Below are 22,702 nucleotides of genomic sequence, written 5' to 3' on the forward strand. Positions count from 1 at the left end.
ATAAAGCATTAATGACAAAAGCTATTTAAAATGTAGTCTTTTATGTACAGACAGAGCTTTTACTTGCCAGAATCTGGGGGAGAGCAGCTAGCAATCCATGTGAGGCAGAGGTAGAAAGCTGCAAACCAGTGAACAACTGAATAGTCAAACGCCACCCTGTTAACAAATACAGTCTACTTTCAACTACTTGTATGTCTGCATGCATTTCTTTTTACACACATAGCATTGCCAGTGATCTATTAGGAGAGCTGTTGGACTGTGCGTGACACTACAGGATTGCTACCAGTATTTCATAATGCATTAGTAGAAGGAAAATATTGTGCAAGAGCTTGTATGAATTAGTCTATCAGGAAATTTAGCGTTATTATTTGCTGTAATCTTTTAAAAAATGATTTACCTTCCAAACTATTGAAATTGTCTTTTTAAATGTGTAATTTTGGTCCGCGTACCTGTGTTAACAACATTGCTCAGCATAGTCCTTCTTTTGAAAAGGATAGGCTGTTTGTCTGGCAGGCACAGAAACAGGTCTCCATGCATGCCAGACAGACACAAAAATGCCATTCCCGGACCCAGCAGAGAGTACAGGGTTAAGGTCATTTCAGCCCAGTACACCAAGCCGGCCCACTGAGCCTCTAATTTAAAGGGAGCTTGTTTTTTACCAGGGTCTCTCCTTCATTAACCCCAACCTCCTCCAGCAGTAATGACAACAAGACCAAGGCAGTCTGAACCCCTGATGGGGATGACCTCCTAAAAGAGCAAGTCAAATGGAAACAACCCTTCACCGACCAAGCCCTCACCTCCCCGACCACCCCATCATTAATGTTAATGTGCATCCATACTTCCCATTTATTTCGGTGTGCACTGGTGTAGTTATGTTTAGCTGGCACAGCCACCTATGGGCAAAGACGAGGAGACTTTTCTTGGAGGTATTGGACACAAATCTACACGTTCGTCTTCATGCACACAGAGAGAACTGCCACCATGTTGTCTGAAGGAATCCAGCAGCACTCCGTTGGTGACAGATTTTGACGAACATGTCATTAAGGTGACACAGTGTAAAGCAACAGAGGCTTGTGTGATTGACTTGTTAGCCCATTACAATGCTGTTGCAGAATTAATGGCTGCCATGGGAGGGTGGCTTGAAAACGGAGCTGGCAGTTTTAACGGCTTGGCGGTGAGTTACGGCAGGAAGTTTACAAATGAAAAAGAGGAGGGAAAGTGTGGCTGTGTGTATGTGAGAGACAGGAGGAAGCAGAGAGGAATGGCTACTTTACTCCCTTCCCTGTCGTGTGCAGAGGGTGAAATGTGACCAACAGCAGACCAGCAGGGTTATTGGCCTGTACCATGTCATGCTAACTCGTTCTCTCAAAACCCAGTGATTTATGGCTGCCTGAAAGCCCAGCACGTTATGTATCCCATAGGCAATATAAAACTCCATAGGACCACTGAATCTGACAAACACTGCATTCATAAAACAAGCCAAATACAAAGAGTTAAGGTACTTGTACCCTGCTTTATTTTCTCACGCTAAAAGGTAGACATTAACTTGTCTTTTGTACATGTTTTTAATGAGGACAGAGTGGAGGATCTACATTCCTTGTGTGCATATGCCTGACTGTGCAAATGCTTGACTCACTTAGCCATTTAGAGTGATCAGAACTGGGTCACAGTGGGAACTGCAAAATACCAATTTACTTTTAAGTCAGCATTTTTTTTTTTCAGGTCATTATTTAATCTAATAATGCTATAACTATGTCATCAATAAATAATAAAAAGAAAAGCTTTTTACAAGCTGATATTTTTGTGAGTTTCCAGGACAGTCTTTACAGCATTTCTATGCCTTTTTTTTGTTATGTATAGTGGCTCAAGTAAGGTCTCTTCCATTTATCAATATATAAAAGGCTGACTGGCATAAAAACTCTATCCTAATACACATAATCTGCTTTGGGTAATACTCAGCAGTAAAGTATACATGACTCACTTCAATTCAATTAATCTTTATTCATATAGTGCCCATTCAGAAGAACAGTCAATTCCAGGTGCTTTATACTGCAAGGTAAATACTCTGCAGTACTCTAGAGAAAACCTCCTTTGACCAAGCACTTTACAGTGGTGGAAAGGAAGAACTTGCTTTTTACAGGAAGAAAGCTCTGGCAGAACCAGGCTCAGGGTGGGGAAGCCATCTGCTGCAACTGGTGAGTGAGATGAAAGAGAGAAGAAAAAAAGAGAGAATAGGGAGATGGGGTAAATCTATTTAAGATTTCTTTGAACAGCCTTGTAGGAATGGGGTCTAATAGACATGCTGATGGTTTGGAGGAAGAAATTATTGAAGATGAAAGACCAATAGGAGATATGGAGTTTAAATAAATAGCTACAGTTGTAGTTGTCATACTTAATACTACATAGGTGGGACAACTGTGAATACTTTCCCTAACTACTGAAATTTTATTTGTGAAGTCATTACTGGTTAAAATTAGTGTGTAGAATGTAGAGTGTTTGTCAGCCTGGCCATAGTGAGGAAAAGAAACCTGGTGTTGTTCCTGTTTTCCTCTTTAAGTAAGGAGTAGTAAGATGTCTTAGCTTTACAAATGGCTTTTTTTCATTGAGAAACAAAATATTTTTCCAGACCAAGCGAAGATCTTCTCGTGCGCTTTTGTGAGTTATGATAGAGTCTCTGATTTCTCTGATTTGTTGCTTTCTTTTTCAGAAGAGCTATGATATCCACTAAGGATGTAACACTATTAGTGACATAATTGACCTCTGAGGGAGTAAAGCTTAGATGGCTGCCCTGCATCGTCTTGGCACATGGCATTGGAGAACAAACGAAGGAAGCACTTACAGCATTTCAGAAAGAAATCTAGTGTATTGAATTTATTTTCCAGTGCTCTGTAGTCCATTATCAGGGCTGTACTTAACTTTGTTAGCTTATAGCACTAGTGCTACAAAGGTTGCCAGTTTTGTAGCACAAGCATGAAATGTAACAATTAATATTATCCATTCTAAATATCTTGTTTCCCACAACAAGGATTTTGTCTGATTTACTCGTTTTCACTGCTTCTGAGTAGTGCTGACAAAATTAAAGTTTGCATCGTAATTCAGCCACAGAAAGTGTTTTATGTCTGAGAAGAAAGGAAAAGTTTACAAGTAATTGTACTTATAAACTTTTCCTTTCTTCTCAAGTACAATTACTTGTAAACTTTTCCTTTCTTCTCAGACGTACCTTCAGTTGGTCTAGGTTATGTGTTTGTTTCATCCCAATGTGCTTGTTTCTTCCATTTTCTTTGAAAGGTTTAAAATGTTCCTCCATTTTTTTTTTTTTGCGTGAAAATACAATCTACTAGTGGAGTGGTGGCAAACACAATGGAATTGTGAGAATTGTTGTAGATTTTAAGGTTAATTAAATAGATATGATAACAGTTATTTGTAAAAATCAACTCATAGTTGTTACAGACTGATTGCAGCAAGTAGTGCTATGTGTACTTACTGTGTTTAAAAAATGAAGAAACATCACTAGGATATTCTACACATGAGAAATCCTTTAGGAATAGTCTTGTCTAGAACCTCTGGTAAATATTTGCCCTCTTTCTCCATGTATAGAATCACACCAGGCTGTACATAGGGGCCTCCTTTACCAGGCTGAATTCCCCTCCACTGCAAGGTCCTGACCCCATCACAAGAACCCAAAGACCAAGGAAAAAAACCCAACTCAGTTCCCGTTTCATTTAACACACCTAACACCTCTGCCTGGAATAACTGGACTAGCACCTCTCACCGCCTTCTCGTGGCCTGCTGTTTAGTTTGTTTGTGTTACCTTTCCCCTTGAATTCTCACTTCATCTCAGTGGGATACAGAGCTTTTTTTTTCCTCTGTTTTTTATGGCTCAGTCCTTACATACGTGATTTCCTGCACATGGCTGGATTTTTCAGTGATAATACAGCGTAGAGTGTGGTATTAAGCATTATTGCCCTGCCAGTCAGCTGTAAAAATGGAAATGTCTCTCTTCCTCAGGAACTGATTCCTGAGTTCTACTACCTCCCGGAGATGTTTGTCAACAGCAATGGCTACCATCTGGGAATGAGAGAAGACAGAACCATGATTTGTGATGTGGACTTGCCAGCCTGGGCCAAGAAACCTGAAGACTTTGTTAGGATAAACAGGATGGTAAGGTTTAGTCATGTCAAATACAACATTTCATGCTATAATTATATTGACCACAGTTATCCATACACACACCTCTGCATCCTCCACGTTGTATCCAGTGTCTGTTAATATAAAAAATATACTTTCTTTTTACATCTTGTAATGAAATTAGGAGTTACTGCCTTTATTTATTTATTTGTGTATATATATTTGGATCCTCATTAGCCTTTACTAATGTAAAAGTTGCTCTTTTTTTGGAAAAACAATTGATACATGAACATCTATAAACATATTTTGTAAAACAGAAAATCTAATAAATCAGGGAAGATATTATATTCATTCAGTACAGCAGTGTACAGTTAATAACTACTCAGTCTCTGATAGACAGCATAGAATAATAAATAGCAGTTTGGTCAGGGAATCCCGAAGGTTAAAAAAATAAAATTCAGCCTCGACTCTTCCACCAACTAGAATTCTTGCATGCATATATTCATAGAACCAGCTTTGTGTTATATTTATTGTTTTATTTATAATATTGACCAATTTTATAAAGAGTATTTACATATTTATCCATCATTCTGAAACAAATGGCGCATGTAACGTTTCTCCTTGTAATGTTTCTGCTTCCTCACAAAAGCAAATCAATCAATTTCCCACTCTTCCTTTTAACCTTCCCTTGCATCTGCCTCCTTGTCTTATTCATGACTCATCTTATAAAGCCCATCACTCAATACTAACATTGTACAATCTGACCCCAGTGGTGTCTCCAAAAGATGAGGCTGAGGGCAAGTTTGTCCTATAGTGTTACCTTCTGTAAAGCCAGGACTCATCACTTTAGCAGTGTGCGTGGTGCTTTTCATCTGCATGTGTGTGGACATGTCTGTATATTTGTCTGTGTGTGTGCACGGTTAATACAGATAGCCTATCAACACGTGACTCATAACTCCCAACAGGTTTTGGAACAGCAGAAATAGAAAATGAGATCGGACCCATTTCTTACCTTCAGATAAACTCTCCTCTCCCTTTAATCTGGAATCATTTACTGCAGAAGCTCAACAGCTCCCCTCCCCACTAAACCTAATGAGCAAGAACACAATAGCTTCTGTTTGCAGCAGTGTGGATACATTGGTACACATATGGGCATATTTTCTCAATAAATGTTAACAATAAAAATAACGTCATGTTTTTAGAGCTGAAAAGCTGCTTTTTGGAGACTTAAAATTCCTATTTAGAAAAATTGATCTTCAATAACCAGTAGTCTAGTACTGTAGTGATGTATCTTGGTTATGATAGTATACCTTCAAAAATAAATTGTAATTTGAGCAGAATAGATACATTTAAAATCAAAGTTTATATTATTGGAAATAATGCTCAATGATATGCCTCCATTTAAGTATAATGATTTGCTTCTACCTGAAAACCAGAACGGCTTCTTTAACATTGCTATGAAGACACAAACTTTCAGGCATCCTGAGGTTAGAGGCCACCGTGTTTTTTGAACTAGAGGTAAAAGGAGGCTGCACGAACACTCTTGACCTTTTCAGCTGGAGTGACAGAGCCTGGCTGGTCTTATGCAGGTGACCTTTCCCCATGCTGTACTCGGACTGCCTGGTTGAGCTCTTTCAGCCTTGTATACTGGCAGAGAAGTGGTAGAAAAGGGAAAGGCTGGGAGTTGTTACTGGCATGTCTGCATCTCCAACAACAAGGATAAAAAAAAAAAGACAAAAGGATTACAGTCGATGTTTTCTCACTGTTGAAGGATACATGTGTGATGTTGCATTGCATTGTTGGATTCTCAGACCAGTGTATTCACACGCCCTAAAAATCATAGTCCTCAGCCTCCATTTTTTTTGTCTTTCTTTTGTTCTGTTCTCTAGCTAGCCCACACTCGTGCTTCCTCTATTATTTCATTTCTGTCAGAGAATCTCTCTGACTGCCTCCCCCTCTTTCTCACTCTCTTTCTTTCTTCATTCCCTCCTTTTCTCCCCACCCCTCCTCCCTCCATCTCTTTTCCTCCCACTTCCCATCTTTGCATGTGCCACTTTCAATTGTAGTGATATGCCCTGTGGCAAACTCTGCCTCTGTGTGCTTGAGCAGGCTTTGTTGGTAATGGCTGTTATTCCTGACGCGAGGGGAGGAGTGTAAAATTTCTCCAGCAAAGCCTTACGCCTGCATGCATGGGAATTGTATTGTACAATATTCTGGAACAATACACCCCCTGCCCCCATCCCCCACCCACTGCATGCTTTCCATAGGTATATTTATAATAATTATCGGACATAAATCTTATCCTAAATATCTCAGTAGCGCTCCCACAAGAAATTTAGTCTCCTCTTTTGCTCTTGCAAGTAATTTATCAGTGTTTCTCCTGTAGACAGTTTTACTGTAATATGGATCCTGTTAGTATTGAACCTATTTCTTTGTCTCCATGCAAAGATAGTTTTTAAGTGGACAGAGAAATATGATATGGGAGGTTTCCCCTTCAGGCAGCTGATTAGATTATTGAGCATCCAGCTTCTGTTTGCGTACTCCTTCTAATCTTTATGTCCAGTTAAAAAAAACAAAAACAAAAAAAATATTATTAATAGAGACTAAAAGGTTTAATGCTTCGGTCATATTTTCCATTATAGTTCTCTTTGTAATTAGTCTTGTTATATTTAAAGGTAATGTAATGGTCAGTAAGGTTGTGTTTTGTGTTATTCACTGTTGGGTGGAAGTGAAATTTGTATTGTGTCTTTTGGCCCATGCGCTATGCGCTGCTGGTATGCCTCTCACCTCTAATTGCCCCATACTCCTCTGACAGGCCCTGGAAAGCGAGTTTGTGTCATGTCAGCTTCATCAGTGGATTGACCTTATTTTCGGCTACAAGCAGCGAGGCCCAGAGGCGATGCGCGCCCTCAACGTCTTTCACTACCTGACTTACGAGGGCTCCGTCAACCTGGACAGTATCACTGACCCTTTGCTCAGAGAGGTAAATCACACGGACGCACACACGCCAACCCCTCTTTTTTTCTGTTGCTCAACATAACCACAACTTCCTGTCTCTATTTGTTCTGGCATGTGCAGGAGCTCCAGGAGTATTCGCATCATGCATCTGTCAGTCAAATGTTGTGTCATGCAAATGTACACCGTGAGAGAATCAGATAAAGATGATGACTCACTGCAGGTTTTATTTTTTATTTGTGTAATTTCCTGGTTACACAAACAGATTTTCTGGAATTATTAATATACTCTCTCAGATAAACAATAGTCTTTTCATATCATTCAGCATTATCATTATTCACAGCTTGTCTTAACATCGTAACAATGTCCTCCTTTTCTTTTCATGTCGAAGATACTGTCTGTCCTCGCCCTGAATCAGATCAGTGAATGTGACCTCACTCTTTGATCAATCACCAGAGGTCACTTAGTCAGTAGATGAGGGAGTGAATCCTCTTGTTCTTAACAAATTAATTGAATAACTACTCGCTCCACCATACTACTCGTGAATAGCGTAATTGCAAGGGGAAAGGGGACCAGAATATGCAGCAGCTGGCATGCATTGTGGTACTTTCCAGTGTGAGCTCGTCTCTCCCTGTGATATCCACCATCTGCTGTCTGCAAAACAAGTCATTTATATACTGTCACTTCCAGGGGCGCCTTTATTTATCAAGTGACCACTATGCAAATCACCTGCAGAAGATTTGGCTGATCTAATTACCAAACCATATTGTGAAAGGGTTGGTTTTCATCATTTTGAGGACAATTTTAGATGATGCCTTGTTTATTTTGCATCAGATTGAGGGGTTTTTAAGCTGTCTTCCACCCTGGCTGTTGTTACCCTGAGAGATGACAGTACTGTTAGTTAGTTGCACATTAGGAAGCCTGCTACTCAGGCTCCCTAATTGCACCCAGTTGATGTATTCTCTGTTGTGACATGTATTGTGAATATATTTTGTGAAGGAGAAAGAAATTGGTTCAGCTAATTGCAACTGATGTAATGTTGATATGATGAGCACTAATTAAGACGAGCCTTCATACCCTCAGTTCGGTTTTTCATTCCAGGTGGACTTTTTTGTATATTAAAACTCCCAGTAATCTCATGAACATGCTTTTTGGGAAAGTCGTCATGTTCATGCATTAAAATATATTTATTTTGTCTTATTGTATTGCAAAGTTGCAAATATGATTTCGTTCCAAGTAAAAGCCATGTAATTTGATTTAAAATCATTAATATTCTGCACAGTCTGAGAATCTTAAGAACATTTGGCAGGTGACTACCTGCTTTTAACTTCTCCTCCACTTCTGCCTTAATGAGTCGGTGAGGTGTGGCATGGAAGTGTGCCCAGCAAATGTCTTGCTTATTTCTAAAATGTGGCGATTGACTTCGGGGTATTGATTCATTCTGGGCCTGACAGGTGAAGCTGCAGATCTGGCATTAGTCACAACAATTAAGGCATTTGAAATGTCAAGAAATTAGAGGTCATGAGAGATAATTTCCGCCTGTGTGTCAGATGAAAATGATGACACCCTCTGACATGCCGCTGGGCCTCTGGTTGAGGGCACGGTGACAGCTCTACTGGGCACACTGCCGGAACAGCAGTCCTTCGCCGTGATGCTTCTCCTGACAGCCCTCTCTTACTGAAAAACATGACAGCAACCCCTGGATTCAGACCCCACTGTGTCACTCAGAAGTAAACAGACAAATTATTCATCAGTAGGACTCTATTCCTCCTCCTGTCACTGCCCCTCCTGCCCCCTCTGATTCAACAGAGACAACAAAGTGTGCTATAGCTAGCAAATGTGGGGCTTTGAAGTACCTGACATACTTTAGAGTGATTTCACTGTGATATTCTAATTATGATGGAATACACGTTTAAATGCTTGACCTTAATCTGTATTAATCAGCGATCATATAGGATTTTAATGCGCGTTATCAGTGATCATAGCTGCATTCGAAACAAACACATACTGGTGGACATAATGTTTGAGACATTTCTGCTCAGCTCCCAAGCTGTCACTCAAGAAACACCCTCAAGGCAATTCTTTATTTGTACTTAGGGATTGCAGATAAGCTTATCTTAAACAAATTTCCACAGGCATGTAAAGAATGGGCGGTGATGTTGTCACATGGGAAAATAACTCAGTTACACAGATTTTACAAATTCTAAATGGTACTTTCACAAATATTTACATGGGTTTGTATGGTTTTGATGGGTTTTTGCAATCTGTTTAAATTTCTACTGAAGAGCAATTCGCCATCTGTAATCTATGGCATCTACCAAAAGGTGAAAGGTGCCGCAGCTTCATGTTTGCAGTTGCCACTGTGCATCTCAGGTGTCGTGACTCAGCACACACTGCTTAGTGGGGCAATGCAAGGCCATGTCTGCAATCTGTGTGACAGAGCTGTTGTGTTGCTGCATTGCATGAGTGCACTGGAGGATCCTCCATAGAGACTGCCACCAGTTTGGGGACCATACAGTAGAGACACAGGGAGCTGGAGCCACTCACCTCTGAAGCCTTTTGCTCATACCACAATTAGATGCAAACAAAGTCAGACAGACAGGTACACATGGTGAGTTATAACGGATGTTTGGTGCTCATCCAAGCAAGGTGGGTTTATGCTGGGAGGGAAGATCATCCAGATGGCTTTGGCAATAAGTGTCACTTATCAGCCAAAAATCAAAGCCTGAAGTGACTTATACTAATGAACTACCTGTTAAGTGCTCTCCATCTCAGATCGAGATAAGTTTCTGACATACATCACTGAAGATTAGTATTTAAGTAGCTGAGAGCTATTGATGTGTTTTGATCATATAGTGGAAGAACATGTTCTTGGGTTAACCTTCAACAAGTCAAACCCCCTGCCCCCATAACACAAAAACACATACAGAGACAACCTCTCCTGTTTGCACTTGGAAATTTTTGGTGTTCAGGGTTTTCTGAGGCTACCAAAATGGGGCTTTGCAGCACCCAGTTTCCCCGGTAATAGAATCATCATAAAAAATATGTTGATGTTTTCCACATGGCCTTCTTAGCCTTTCTGATCTTTGTATCAAATTTCTCTACTTGAACAGACACGGTGACCCTAACCCCAAACCTAACCTTAAATAGCCATAATGTCAGTTGCTTATTACTTGACAGACTGCATTGTAAAGAAACCCCGACTAACACTTAATGATTGCCAAATGTGCTCCCCAACTCACGTGAAACTTTCACTACCAAGCGACAGAGCTGTGCCGACAGCGCGGTTTTTTTGGTGCTGTGGAAGATAGGAAGTGATCGGGGGTGTTGGGGGCGACCGTGTGGCTTGCAGGTGGCCTGTCCTAATTCAGTATCACCTCCAAACTTCCCATGCCACTTCTCCCACTGTGGCATGTGTTACCCAATGGGTCTTTTTGATAGTGAGTGGTGTGTACAGGCGGAGGAAAATGAGGGCTAGCTGCCCAGGCAGTCAGAAGGGCGGGCGAAAGGCTGAGCGATGTATGTTCCATTGTGCACAGTGGCATTGACGGACGTCTACAAGCTCCCCTCTGATGGTGGAAGTGGCTCCAGTCACATCAATCACTCCCACCGTGGAGTGCCCCACTTTCAGTCAAGCTCAGCAGCTCTTACTATTTGTTTTTTGCTCCCTCTAACTGCAGGCAAATTAGATCTAGTGTCTATTTAAATGGATTTTCTTTTTTTAAATCTACTCTTTTAATGGCTGTTTTTGGGTAGTTTTCTAACATCACATGCATTTAGACTTGTATTTTATACCCCGCAAATCATCTTTCATCAAAGTACCTTTAACCAAATTGCCATGACCTGCTTGTGTAATTTTGTGCCTCTGTTTAATACATATCTATGTGCATACACATGCTTTTACCCTTTTGTTTCAAGCACAATAACATCTAAAAGCACACCGGCTTGCTGCGGTCCTAGCTGGATGTCACTCCAGGTTAACGTTTGTGCAGTTGGGGCCCCTGCTCCTGGAAATGGGAATGGTTAACTGAAGCATGTTAATAGGAAAAGGCTTGTCTCTTCCATACTAACACTTGGATGACTCTGCAGGGTGAGGGGGGAAGGGGGAGCACCCAGGCGGATTGGGAGTGCACCCCTTTCCCTTTACCTCCCCCCTTCCTCAGAGGCACGGCTGAGTTAGGATTTGCTTGCATTGTCAAGTAACGCATTGACCCATCACTTTGATGCATATTGATTGTGACAGCCGCTCTCTCTCTCTCCTTCTCCTCTCTCTCTCTCCCGCAGGCCACAGAGGCGCAGATCCAGAGCTTTGGACAGACGCCATCTCAGTTGCTTATTGAGCCACATCCTCCACGCAGCTCCGCCATGCACCTGGTGAGAACAGCGAGCATGCTGGGAAAATTCCCTGCACCTCTGGTGGTGGTGGTGTGCATGAGGAAGGATGTGTGGACCTGTCCAAGCCCGGATGGTGTGCGTTAGCGTGAATGTGTTTGTAGGTACAGTAGACAGAAGATTGACAAGGAAGTCCTCGACTTCTCACTTCCAAAAGTTTCTTTGAATCTGATCTTTTATAACAGAAGATACATTTTTCAGAAGTCCTGCATCATGTAGGTCACAGACCCTCAGTATAGCAAACAATTTTTTAGTTCCAGTGGTCTGCACTGTTCTGGAGCTGGTACTGCCTACTAGCAGTGTGGTTAAAATGGAATAGTGCTCTCTACTGGCCTAGTAGCGCCTTTCTTTATATTGGAAGCACCTCTTCCCTGTCCAATCCATGTAACAACCAGCCTTGTCCTCATTATCCTCACATGGCTCTCTGTTTCTCTCTCCCTACAAGAAACTTAAGACCTTTTAGGTCCGTTTTCTACTTTAGCAAATGTTGAGAATATTTTCATCACTTCTCTCCAGTTCTTTAAATGGCTTCCTGTATCAAGGATGAGACCTAAAACTGTTTCAGATCTTACAGTATTGCTAGTATCACTATGTCTGCCATTGCTTTTACTTCTGCTACACATGCAGAAGTCAGCATAGTAGGAAAAGGTAGGAAAAGCACATTGCAAACATTTTTAAAAAGCCAGTTGCTTTTAGTGCTTTCCTTATGGGCCATTTTCTGATGTATGTATATGTATGCACCATCTCATATGTGCAGTCAATACCATCCCAGTTTCCCATGTCTACCTGTGTCTTAGTCCCTGCTTCCCATAGGGGACAGTGCATGAAACTCTCCTTTGTGTCTAAACCTAGTTTTTCCTCCAACCTCCATACTAATTGCCTCTTGCATTCTTTTTTCTTTCATCTTTTCATATCTCTTCTTTTTCATTTTTTCCATAACCTCCCATCCTGCTCCTCTTCCTCCTTCTCCTCCTCCTCTCCCAACATTGTACTACTCCATCCTTTTCCACACTTTGTCTTTTCTCTCTTCTACTCAATAGTGTTTCCTTCCACAGAGTCCCCTAATGTTCAAGGACCAGATGCAGCAGGATGTCATTATGGTGTTGAAGTTTCCCTCCAATTCACCAGTAACCCATGTGGCTGCCAACACCCTGCCCCATCTTACAATACCTGCTGTGGTCACTGTCACCTGCAGCCGCCTATTTGCAGTCAACCGATGGCACAACACCGTCGGTGAGTGGAGCTCAGCTCACATGCACAAAAGTGTGCCACACCACATGCCATACCTACCACAGCAGTGGCCCTGTAAAATCACTTCATCACCATCACGCGCACACACACACACACACACACACACACACACCAAAAAAACTGCTCATAATAGAGCTGCAGCCAGCTGGCTATGGGAGAGGCTAGCACCTCCCAGGTAAGCTGACCGTGAGTGTTTCCACATGTTACTTCTCAGACATGTGTGAACAACATTACCCACGGAGCCCCACCCTGAGAATCGGCTTCACCTCAGGGTCAGAGGGCCAAAGCAATGGTTACTAGAAAATTAGGCCACAACTGCACCACATTCTCCTCACACATCCCCATCTGTCACTGTAGAAACACACAGAGCTCCGGACCAAAGAGTCTGCTCTATGTGGCGGCTCTGGCTGCACCCACACTAATGAACACAGCTGCAGCACCCTTGCCATCCTGTTGGAGAGGAGGGAAATGTGGTTTGGCTTTTCAGAATAATTATGATAACAAGACCTCCATATTTTCAGGCATGTAGCTGCTTCAAAACTGGCTCCAGATATGTTCACATGGATGAAATATCTCCATTCAATTTGACACTCTGGGGGGAAAAAAAGCAGAGTAAGACAGATGGACCTCCAATGCTTCCATCTCCTGGAAGATATTATGAATTAACTTGGCTCTAAAAGTGGAACAGGTGTGCGCGTGTGTGCAGATATGTCCATTGGTCAGAAATAGGCTCACATATCTGTCTGGATTCAGGTCTCCGAGGAGCACCTGGCTACTCCCTGGAACAGGCACATCACTTACCCATAGAGATGGATTCTCTGGTTGGTGAGTGAGCTTGAATGGAAAAAAACAGCATTAAATAAAAATATCTAATGGATTTTTAGATCTGTATAAAACTGCACAGTCCTTAATTTATAGCTCGGAAATTGCTTGGGACATGTGTTTTTTCTTTCTTTCTTTCTTTTTTTTCCCCACAGCCAACAATACTGGAAGCAACAAGCGTCAGATCACAGACCTAGTGGACCAAAGCATCCAAATCACCACACACTGTTTTGTCGTGACAGCTGACAACCGCTACATCCTGGTGTGTGGCTTCTGGGACAAGAGCTTCCGTGTGTACTCCTCTGAGACAGGTAGGTTAGAGTGTAAACTCTATTTCCTACAGAGGTGTGCACTGATGTGTGGAGGACAGTGCTATGACGGTAATGATACAGTATTGTTGCTCCTCTCTCCTGACAAGCCTTGTAGAAAATGGGTAAAAATAATAAATAATAATGCACTGAAATAAGAAAAAAAGTTATTTAAAAAAATATTTCTTCTTATTCTTATGTTTCAGTCGGCTTAGATAACATTAGTTTGTGTTGCTATGTGTTTATATATAAAAAGGATTAGCATTGCACCTTACAATGCAAGCACAGACTGTATATAAAAGATAGGTCTGAAAAGTGAAGCCAGAGCAGAATTGCATTAAACTTGATTTTGTTCCTTTGGTTGTGAAAATAACTATTAAAGGCTCTGCAAAAGTTCTCCCTCTTCTCTTGTCACTTATGACCTTATTAAGCACTCTCCTATTAAATTATGGCCCAGTCACTAATTAAATTTATTACTGCATGTTTTTATCATATTGTAACTTGTTATCCTATTTTGAGTAAAATCATGGTATGTACTGGAGAGTAGCTACCTTGTGACTGACAAGTTGCTACTGTATAAGCATGCCATTTGTCTCAGATCCATCATTCGCCTCCCAAATCCAGTTTAAAAATTAAAAACAAGATAGCGATGTGTGAAATGCTATGGCTTCAAAATCGTGAGTCAAACAAAACAAACAAATCAGTGGTGTCATGGTGGCCACTTCCATATTTTATATATGCTATATAATACTATATAATTACAGGAGTTTGACACACTCTCTTTCTCTTTAGAAACACTGGGTAGCTTAAAATAATCCATTTAAAAATGCTAAGGACATTATCTTTTAAACGGGGTCATAAGCATACGTTTTATTTTAAAAAGCTGGTTAACCACTAGATTAGCTTTTACAAGTATTTATTCACTAATTAATATATTAACTCTCTTTACTAAAGTGACAGCATTCACAGTACCAGTTGTAGTCTTTACATTTCTGGACTTTGTCAACACGGAATTCATGTACAACGTGTATCCACTTTAGGTAAGCTGACCCAGATAGTTTTTGGCCACTGGGACGTGGTGACATGTCTGGCCCGATCAGAGTCCTACATTGGTGGAGACTGCTACATCGTCTCTGGGTCCCGTGATGCTACATTGCTACTATGGTACTGGAGTGGGCGGCACCATATTATCGGCGACAACCCCAATAACAGTGAGTAACCGTATCCAAGTGCCACGCGCTCGCATGCATAACAAAAGAGTAGTAGAACTGCCCTCTGGACATGTTTATAGTTAATTATGTCATTTCTTGGTTGTGAAATGAAAGTCTGTAAAGGTACACAAGTCTAGTATTTTTGTTTGTTTGTTTGTTGGTTGGTTGTTTTTTTTAATTTTAATAAACTGGTAAAAAATATTTCTATTCTATAATTAGATTCTGCAAATCAAATCCAGAGGAGTGACGGGGGACGATCATTTATCTGCACCGAAGCTGTGATACATTAGTGTGATTCATTACATTGAGATGTGCTGCTTTCAAGTAGAGGACTCCAGATGTCTTGGCATTCATAATAGTAGACCCCAGTGTGTGATTTCTGCTGCTCAGTTCATTTAGTTTCTCATTCGCACTGATTGTCTTGTGTTTCAGACAATTAATCACAAAAGAAACTGTTACAGTACCATGTAGCAAGCAGAACCATATATGGTGTGGAATGGGGAAAAACTGAAAATAAGGGGGAAAAAAACTGTTTTTATTTTATTTTTGGATAACAATGCCGTGTGTGTGCGCTAAAAGATCTCGTGTTTCCAGTCATCTCAGATTCTAGGAGCTCTGAATTAGTCGTGAGTGTCCTTTAATTAACTTCACTGAAGCTCCGACAGTTAATTAAGAATTTCAGCTTGGATGCCTCCAATTAGCAAGGGGCAATAGCACTTGTGTTACTGCAGCAGGAAAACAGTATTCCCCTGATATTCACACTACTTGTGCTTACAATGCACCTTTAATGGACAGAAGATAAAAGGAAGCTATGTAGCTGAAGAACAGGGAGCGGAAAACAATTTAGATGCAGCTGAGAACTTTTAAACTTTATTCTTATATAAATCTTTGAGCCACTAATGATCATATTCAAATACAGATGAAAGGCATTAGTCTTGACATATGAACTACTACCATCTTTTCATACCTTTACAATTAAAAGCCCCAAATTAATGCCATAAAGCAAAACAGCAGTCCTCTGTATCCTTATTGACTGTCTCAATGAGCGATCTTTTCCAAGAATGTCATTCTAGTGATTTCATGCCTATTATATTTTCTGTAATGCTAGTAAATGGTTTTGTGAATATGTAGCAGCAGCTTGCCGGATCATTACTCTATCATCTCGCAGATGTGGCGTTCGCAAGGAAATTGATTTCACCCATGCCTCAAAAGCCTGCATGCAACTTATATGTCTAATAATTAAAATAACTTCCAGCTCAATCATGGCCTTGCTCCTCAGACTCAGCCCATCACGCTGGTTACGAGGAGATATTTGCACCAAGTAATTGTTGTGGCTGAATCTAGCTTGTCCCAAGGGTTCAGGCAGGGTGGGGGGGTTAGTTGGTACAGGGTGATTGAATCTTTTGTCGGGTAGGTGAGCTCCTTTTTCCCCCGGAGGCTTTTTCTGACATTTGTCCTATTCAGCCCCCCTCAGCAGCAGGTACTGGGACTGACAGCACTGCTCAGGTCCCGGTCTCTAAGGGACCGTGTTGCATCGATCACAGTCCAGCTCACCGACTGGACTGCTGCCGCGGCTATAGAAGCAATATGCCGAGGTGGAGGTGGTGGTGAGGTCTAAAGTGTGTCCACATCATCTATCAGGATGTTGCTGTCATCCAGTGAATAGGGAAAGTTTGACTGAATTGGCTGAACTTTTCGTTACATGTGGACACCAACAGTCTCATACTTATTCACTGTTAGTTTGACATAAGTTTGGCATGAGTGGCTGGGGAAAAGGTGATGATTACAGTAAGGGCCCACACAGTTAACAGAAGACTTGTTAGCTATCACAAACGTGTAAATATAAATTCTATATAAAAATATCCCTTAAACAAAAGAAACACAGAATATTAAGCTTTGTTTTTTAAAGCAACTAGAGATTCTCAGTTGTGTTCATATATTGTCATTTACTTTCAGTAGAATTTAATGATTAATTAAAGAGATTTAACAATCTATGCATGATATAATTTAATTAAAAGTTCATTCCCTTCTTCAGCACTATTTAGGGAAAGGTTTAGTGTTTTGTTTTGTTTTTTTGGTGATCAGAGCAATTCAGAAAGACTCCCGCTTTCATCGTTCTGACAGTATTCGAGGTCGGCTCCAGGTGCCACGAAACACCCCTCACTAACCTCTCCCCCGGCCATCATCAATCATGTGACACGCAGGATCAAATCAAGTGCCTCCCCTGCCATCCCTGGGCATCCCTTCATTTACATAACAATTCACATGGACCTCCCTGCTAGCAGATGTATGTCACAATCACAGCGATTGTGTTTATATGATTTCATTGTCTTATAAATGTGCTCGGTGACAGCACAAAAATACTATGTACTGGCTGGTAAATTACCTGCAGCATGCTGTTCACAGGATTTTTGCAGTCACACATCAGATTTAAAAACAATTAGCCAAGTCATTTGTTTTGTGACATTGTGTGCCTTTTTGTCCTTTAGGTGACTACCCAGCACCCCGAGCAGTTCTCACGGGTCACGACCAGGAGGTTGTGTGTGTATCAGTCTGTGCGGAGCTGGGCCTCGTCATCAGTGGAGCTAAAGGTCAGTGCGCTTCTTCGGTGCTCGTGCATTAGATGACCATTTGATTAGTGACCTCCTCCAAACCAATGTTTATCCAGATGACAGATATGCAGTCGCTTCACAGAAATTGACTATTTTTATAGATTCTTTACATAAGCACAGGTTGATCACATGTGCGTTCTGGTTTGGTAGAGGGTCCGTGTCTGGTCCATACCATCACAGGGGACCTTTTGCGGGCTTTGGAGGGACCAGAACACTATCTGTGCCCACGGCTCATCTCGGTTTCCAGCGAGGGCCACTGTATCATCTACTATGAGAGGGGACGCTTCTGCAACTTCAGCATTAATGGAAAACTGCTGGCACAAATGGAAGTCAATGATTCCACCAGGGTATGCCGACTTAAAAAAAAAAATACATCAGTATACTCCAGGAAATATGCATTTTTGTTCATCTGCAGTTTAAAATGTTTGGAGATATTTAAATCTCAAGTACATAAGATTTTATTCAAATACTGAGTCATTTTTTAATGCATACTGAGCACATTAACCTTTGATTAGATGATAGTAATGTTGTACAGTATGTTGCATCATGTCATGTATTTTCAGTATGCTATATATATTCTGGAGCAAGAAAGGTGAGTAAATGTTGGGTTGGAAGTGTCACGTGTAACTGGCCTCTATCCCTCCTGTAGGCAATTCTCCTGAGCAGCGATGGCCACAACCTGGTGACAGGTGGAGACAACGGTGTGGTGGAGGTGTGGCAGGCTTGTGACTTCAAACAGCTCTACATCTATCCAGGCTGTGATGCAGGCATCCGAGCCATGGACCTATCACACGATCAAAGGTCAGGGCAAGCAGTTGTATGCTGATGATGGTATATTAGGCCCATGAGATTGAGAGCTTAATGAGGTAAACCAAAGTATATTTATAATCATTTAATGGGGCGGTTGTGGCACAGGAGGTAAAGCAGGTAGCTTATTGGAAGGTCAGTGGTTTAATTCTTTGCTCCAGTCGGTTGAGAAGGATAAACTCTATATTTCCAACAGTTCATCCACATGTGTGAGTTTGTGTGTGGTTGTAAAAAGTGATGAATTAATGTGTTTATGAAGGGGTGAATAGGGGTGCAGTCTAAAAACAATTTGTCCTTCTCGAAGACTTTAAAAGTGCCATCAACAGCTGATTTGTTTTAGTTTCTTTCCTGTAATGAATCTACCCAACTGTTTATGTATAAAATGAGCTGCAAGACATGCCAAATGTTTGCACATTTTAGTGTGTAAGAAGTATAAAAAAGCAAGTTTGTGACTGTGTTTGCCATTCTTGAGTTGATTAAAAATATTGTGGAGGATTGTGTATATCTAAATGATCACATATCATGGGATATCATGCTAGGTATAGATTCAGGAAACAAGCCCTGTGTTGCCTGTTGTTCATGTCAATATAGTTTAGTTTGGGAATAGTCACCATCCGCTTCCTTTAAATAGAACTTACAGTTGCCATAGAGACAAAAATTACAGGGGTGCAAATGCACATATTTCGGACACTGGCCAGCACACATACATGCTGCAGAAATCTAAAGGCAGGTCAGCCCCTTGTTTGTCCTGAAAGTTATTTCTCCACAAGATTTGTCAGGAGTCATATAATGAGTGTCTGGACTCACAGACGGCAGTGTCCGCTTTGGGGCTAAAAGCCTGACGTCATCATGTGACCCTGGCAGTCAAGAGAGGTTAGAGAGCCTGAACATTCAAGCTTCACTTCACAGCCACAGGCCAAATATCCCTCAGTATTTACAGGCCTATCCAAAAACAGAGACCTCGGGCCAAATGCATAAAACTTGATTACAAGTGTGTGTATTCATCAAGGCATAAATGTGCAACATTTTCATCAGATTTATAAAGCTGTGTTTTATAAATCTCAATCATAGCAAAATTGAATGCATGTGCATGAGCCTGATTTCCACTCCAATCTTTGGCTATGAATGGATGTGGACACACACTGAATTAATTTTTTGTGTTTAAAAACAAACAAACCACAGGCGATTAGATATAGCAATGAAAAGAACAAAGAAGTGTTTAAACTGAAAAGTTAAGTTGAAAGTGTTTAAATTGAAAATGTTCAATTTAAACAGTCACTAGAAAAGCTAAGAAAAGCAAAAGCGTTTTATTTTGTGATCTCAGCACTCTAATCAAACTACTGAATAAAACAGTTGGACGACAAATCGGAGGCAAAAATCGATTTGTTTTCACATCAAAAGTAGATCTGCCACAATTATTTACAGCACTTAAAACTGTAGATTATGATTTAGTGAAATAATTTAATTGAATTTAATTTCTAATACAGTTTGTAAACGTTACATTGAACATATAAACAGGAACAATATGTTAATTAGAAGAGCAAACTCTATTTTTTTAAGTTCATGTCTCACTTTTCATTTCACTAAATCAGTGCTTTAAAAAAACACACATGCACATATGCCCTTCAACTTTGTGAGCACGTATGATTTTTGTTCGTTCACACTTATATATCCAAACATTAGTTCTTAAATCTGCACCATCAAAGGTGCTTAAATAACCCTTTAAGACAAGCAGTGGCTAGTTGGAGGAAACTGAATTTTTTTATTTATTTTTTTACATTAAACAAGTATTAAACCACCACTTAAATCACTTAAATATTTGAAGAACCCCTCGATTCAGCTGCAGTGTCTTTTCTCAATAAGTTGACATTAGGTAATCTAAGTGAGCTGGGCTCCTTGACTCCCTTTACAGAAAGACATTCTGCTAAAGCTCTGTTCATTGTGCTGGAGCATTTTAGCCCTCGGGGTGTAGCAGTATAAGACGACCCTGTGAAATCAGCTGCTTTTCCTACATACCAGCCAGATGTGGACACCGGGGGCATAGGGCACTTACAGAAAGACAGTGGGACTCAGTGGTCCACTTGAGTTGTCAGAGGAACCCAGTAATTTACTGTCACAGCCCCTCATGACCTCCTGCACCGGTTTCATTCACTCACTGTGGGGATTTTAACAAATCATTCAGATGCATGGAAGTAAGCTTAAACAGTGAACATATTTTAATGCATGTTGGTTTCTCGCTCTCATTCACACACCTTTAGAATAGCATTAAGTTATAGAAAGAATATTTACATTTTCCAATAGTTTTCTAACATTGGAATATCATATCTGGTATTTATTCCTTGTTTTGTTGCCTTTTAGGACTTTGATCACCGGCATGGCCTCTGGCAGCATTGTGGCATTTAACATAGATTTCAACCGCTGGCACTACGAGCATCAGAACAGGTACTGACGAGAGGTGGATACGTGCAGCAGGAGGCTAGTGTGGAGAATTAAGAGGGAAACCTATCAACCAGTGACCGAGTTGTGCTACAGAGAATCCAAGATGCTGGGGGCATCAGCACGATGAAGGACTGTGTGTTCTTGCATGTGTTCATCTGGCCTCTGAGGCGAACACATGTCTGCTGCTAAACAATCTGGAGTCAGTTTGTTGGTTTTCACCTGAGCACCAGCTGAAGTATTTACCCAAATGAGTCAAGCAGGTCTGCTGTTCTGGATAAGAGGAGACTGAAATCAACTCCAATTAACAAAATTACACAGTTAAGTTATTAAAACATACTTAATGTTCCTGTTTCAACTGTGAAAATGCGAAACAAAATGAGGAACATTTATACAACATTTGTATGGCAGATACTTGGAACATTTTTCTAAGAAAAAAAAATGCTCAACCTGTTTAAAAAAAAAAAAAAAAAAGGACAGTCTAAAGTGTTTCTTCCTTATAAAGACTCGCAAAGATCTAAATGCTGTTAGACTACCCACCATGTTCCATTAAGCCATGTATAAATGTTGCAAAGGTTTTCATTGCTCTTCAGATATTAGTTGGTTAGTTCCACGTATACGACCCTTTTTTGCTTATCGTTAACAGTGGTCAAGTGTATGTGTATGTGAAAAGACAATGTTTACTGTTAATTTGTTGTGTTTGAATGTCTATATGGAAATTCAGTGTGTCCTTTGTGAAAACCGTTTATGACCATGTCATAAATATGGATATTTCCATATTTATTTTAAATCGGGGACTATATTGCTTATTAATGGAAAATATGAAAAGATTGTATACCGATTCTAGTTTGTCATGTGGAACATGCATTTATTTTTAGACATTTTTTCTTCCAAAAAACATCAAATGATTAAAATATCAGATTTTTTGGATTGTCTAATGATTGTCATCGTGTTTATGGTAAAGCTGAAAGTGCCATTTTTAAAGACATTCTACAATTTCTGGCACTGCAGACATTTATACTGTTCTTTGTGTATATCAGATTTTTTTAAGTTATTCTTCTTTTGCAATTTTCTGTCCTCCATAACTCCATGCTCTGAAAGCAATATTATGACATGTTCGACAAATAGGTCAATGAAAGGTATTCAGCAGTGTAACAAAATGATATATTAATGAAGAGGACAGTAGTATAAATATGAGTATGGTCTATTTTTGGTGATATGAAAGCTATTGAGTCTGGATTTAAATGAAGCAAGGAGAAGTTGATTTCCATGAGCTGTCAATTTAAATGAACAAAAATATGCAAACTGATGGAGTTAGCGGTTAATTTTTTATTTATTTATTTATTTTTCAAACAGGTGCTACAAGACAAACCTACCCAAAGCTGAATATTTTGCATGTTATAAAATCCTGAAGGCACTGGTTTTTCTTTCCTGTGAAAATCGTGTCATTATTGTGAATAAAAATGTCATGTCATTAACAATATATCCGAATGAAGCAGTTCATTTTTATTTCAATCAGTACACAGTAAAATGATTCTGCAAATGTTCCAGGAGGCTGTGTCTGGAGCTGAAACAATTAGGTCAAAACTGGCAACTGTATGCTGAATTTCTTTTGTTGTTGTTTTTAATAAAATTGATTGCTTACACTGTAGTCAGCTCAAGAGTAATTCTTGAGATTTTACTCATGTCTGTGATTAATCTATAATAAGGCGTTTATAACAGTAGTGCAGTAAATGTTATAAGTAGTGGAGGTGGAATTTATGTGGTGTTTGGTCATACT

The 22,702-nt window shown here is 40.3% G+C and overlaps 1 protein-coding gene across 2 annotated transcripts in view; it reads left to right on the forward strand.

Moving 5' to 3' along the window:
- The window catches only part of nbeab (neurobeachin b), a 209,231-nt gene extending 186,598 nt beyond the window's left edge, over positions 1-22,633 (forward strand). For both annotated transcript variants that reach the window (XM_063492975.1, XM_063492974.1), the window contains 11 exons: positions 4,009-4,161; positions 6,944-7,111; positions 11,368-11,457; positions 12,516-12,708; positions 13,480-13,551; positions 13,704-13,859; positions 14,897-15,067; positions 17,557-17,658; positions 17,830-18,026; positions 18,329-18,480; positions 20,845-22,633. In XM_063492975.1, coding sequence (XP_063349045.1) covers positions 4,009-4,161; positions 6,944-7,111; positions 11,368-11,457; positions 12,516-12,708; positions 13,480-13,551; positions 13,704-13,859; positions 14,897-15,067; positions 17,557-17,658; positions 17,830-18,026; positions 18,329-18,480; positions 20,845-20,935 — 1,545 coding nt within the window. In that variant the 3' untranslated portion in view covers positions 20,936-22,633. The remainder of the gene's footprint in view (positions 1-4,008; positions 4,162-6,943; positions 7,112-11,367; positions 11,458-12,515; positions 12,709-13,479; positions 13,552-13,703; positions 13,860-14,896; positions 15,068-17,556; positions 17,659-17,829; positions 18,027-18,328; positions 18,481-20,844) is intronic.
- Positions 22,634-22,702: the final 69 nt, after the last annotated feature.

This window comes from Pelmatolapia mariae, linkage group LG14 (assembly GCF_036321145.2).
Source record: "Pelmatolapia mariae isolate MD_Pm_ZW linkage group LG14, Pm_UMD_F_2, whole genome shotgun sequence".
Lineage (NCBI taxonomy): Eukaryota > Metazoa > Chordata > Actinopteri > Cichliformes > Cichlidae > Pelmatolapia > Pelmatolapia mariae.